Source organism: Penaeus monodon, chromosome 41 (genome assembly GCF_015228065.2).
Source record: "Penaeus monodon isolate SGIC_2016 chromosome 41, NSTDA_Pmon_1, whole genome shotgun sequence".
Classification (NCBI taxonomy): domain Eukaryota; kingdom Metazoa; phylum Arthropoda; class Malacostraca; order Decapoda; family Penaeidae; genus Penaeus; species Penaeus monodon.
Window position 1 is genome coordinate 14,439,150 of NC_051426.1, and position 2,500 is coordinate 14,441,649.

Genomic DNA, 2,500 nt, shown 5'->3' on the forward strand with positions numbered 1-2,500 from the left:
CGAAAACACTCTGAAAGAACGAAATCTTGCTTATGTAGTTGTCCAGAATAAACCAAAGATGGATATAGGACGAAGAAGATGCAATGGTAGTGCACCCTGTAGAAAGGTCTTACTCTCTTCTCTTGCACTCTTGGCTTCTCTCTCTTTTCGACCAAACTATGAAATTTGGCATCGGCGTGCTCTTGGTAGATGCTAAATGCTCACCTTTGTAATGACACTTCATTAGTTGTCAGATGTTCCTGTTGATCTTGATTTCCAAGAGCAGTGTGGCAGGTTTGATGAATCCTGTGCAGTGATGTATGATATATTTATTTATTTATTTTTTTTCATGGAAGAAATCTTGTTGTGTCTGTCTGTCTAAACGTATAAACAATATATATGGTTAAGATCACATTTTAGTAGTTTGTTATTTCAGTTATTTATTTTTTTTATAATTCTATGCTGGTCAGTTATGCAATAGTTCCAGCAGATTAAAAGAACACTATGGAAACTAAACATAAGCTCCCTTGCCAGTGCTGAGATCTATACATTGCAAAGGATCATAACATGTAAAAATATAAAACTTTTCCATATGGTCATATCTTAACCCAATAGCCCTGGCATGCTATGGCATGTACCCGGCGGCGAAGGGTTAATACATTCACATGATACAGAAGGCTTCATAGGTGTAATGAAAAGATACATTGGTTTTGATAGAACTATGCAATTGTCTAATATCATTCCTGTGTTGGATGTAGGTTATTTGTACAAGTGGTTGAGAGCATTAACTATATCTTTACTACTTATCAAAGTGAGGGAATAGGCTTCCACTTTCCAGTTTACAAAAGAATTTGTTTATGATTTCACAGTTGCTTTGTAGTTTCCTAATTACCTGGCAAAATCATAATTATATATGGGAGTCACAATTTCAAAATTACCTCAACATCAGATTTACTTTATATTGTCATAATTATCTCATGATATGATAATTACCTTAGAATGGGATGGAATTTCCTCGCAGTATTATAGTTTCCATTGGCGTTACATATAATTATTTATATTTTGCATGTTGTCTCCACAGAATGCAGCATCGAATGCCAGTGCTGGAGCCAAGAACCCGACAACTAAGTCCTCGGCCTTATTTTGCTTGTTAGCGGATCTGGATGGTGGACAGAGTGGCAATTCATCTGTCAATGCCAATGATCCTTTTGCCTCGCCTACGAGTGCGCAGGCACCAGCGTCCATATCGCAGCCTTCATTTGCAAATTTTGAGAATGCGAATATCTTCACGAACACTGCCGGTATGTTGAATATTACTTTTTAGTATTCTGTTAAGCATTTTCAACATTATATTAATTTTGAAAGTGAAAGTAAAAAAAAAAAAAAATCTAAGTTATATAGGAATAATTTTCAGCTACTTGAATAGCACAAATCCATTGGAATTCAATCTTTTAATGCTCTGGTGCTGGGGCATGTCTGTGGATGTGTAATCACCAGACATTGAGCTTTGTTCCTCCTGTCCATAAACCTGTTTTTCTTCCCCCCCAGTTCAGTCTGCACCTTTATGTTGCCAGCATACACTGCCACCTTACCTTGGTACAATTCATGTGTAATATACCCATAGACTATCAAACATCCACAACCATGCACTGACCACAGGGAGTAGGAGATTGCACATAGCCAAGTGTTTAGGGGATAAAACCAACATAAAAAAAAGAAAGATCAGAAGTAGAATAAGAATGGAGAGTAGCAAAAGGTTTCTAATGTCTTACATTATGGTTTGATTTTTAATTTATCTGTCTGTATGAGTCTTGCCATCCCAAGAAAAATGGAAAAAATGAGGAAGATGAGAACTATTGTGCTGTGCATGCTTAGGAAGTGCTTTTATAAATATTGTACAAGGTTTTGACTCTATGGTGATGATAATGTCTGGTAACTGCTAAATTGAATTTTTTCTGGAACAGGAATTAATCTTATCTTTTTTGAGTTCCTCCTTTTATTTTTCCTCCTGCTATGTAAACTTTTTCATGATTTTGGGATATCTCTCTTTTTGTAAGGCTTTTCTAAATTTATGTGGGCCAGGTTATGGTGCTAAGTGTGAGAAAGCGTTACTAAAAGTTAATTCCGACTTGTGATTAGCAATGATACTGATGCTGTCTGACACAGTCCAGTTCTGTAGTGACCACAGTAATTTTCTTCCATCTCACTGTATCTCCCTTTTACTCATTTGGTTCTGAACCATTTGTAAGGCAGGGGAAACACTAGGTTTATGTTGCCATACACTGACGCTGAAGGTATTTGTTGAGGGGACATGGTACATTTGCATGTAGTGCTTTGGATAGTGATTTGTTGCATTTGTTTAAAGGTTTTATGGGTGAAAGTAAGAAGTGATAGCATGGGAGCTCTTTGTGAGTCAAATATTATAGGAGTTTCTGAACAATATACAGTATACATTGGTGTAAGATACCAAGATATTCCTCCCATTGTACAGGATTTGCCTTCCTGAAACATGTATTTTTTA

The 2,500-nt window shown here is 36.4% G+C and overlaps 1 protein-coding gene across 1 annotated transcript in view; it reads left to right on the forward strand.

Annotated features, from left to right (window-relative positions):
* The window catches only part of LOC119598274 (arf-GAP domain and FG repeat-containing protein 1-like), a 41,822-nt gene that overhangs the window by 23,952 nt on the left and 15,370 nt on the right, over positions 1-2,500 (forward strand). Inside the window, exon 5 of the mRNA XM_037947934.1 lies at positions 1,061-1,280. Coding sequence (XP_037803862.1) covers positions 1,061-1,280 — 220 coding nt within the window. The remainder of the gene's footprint in view (positions 1-1,060; positions 1,281-2,500) is intronic.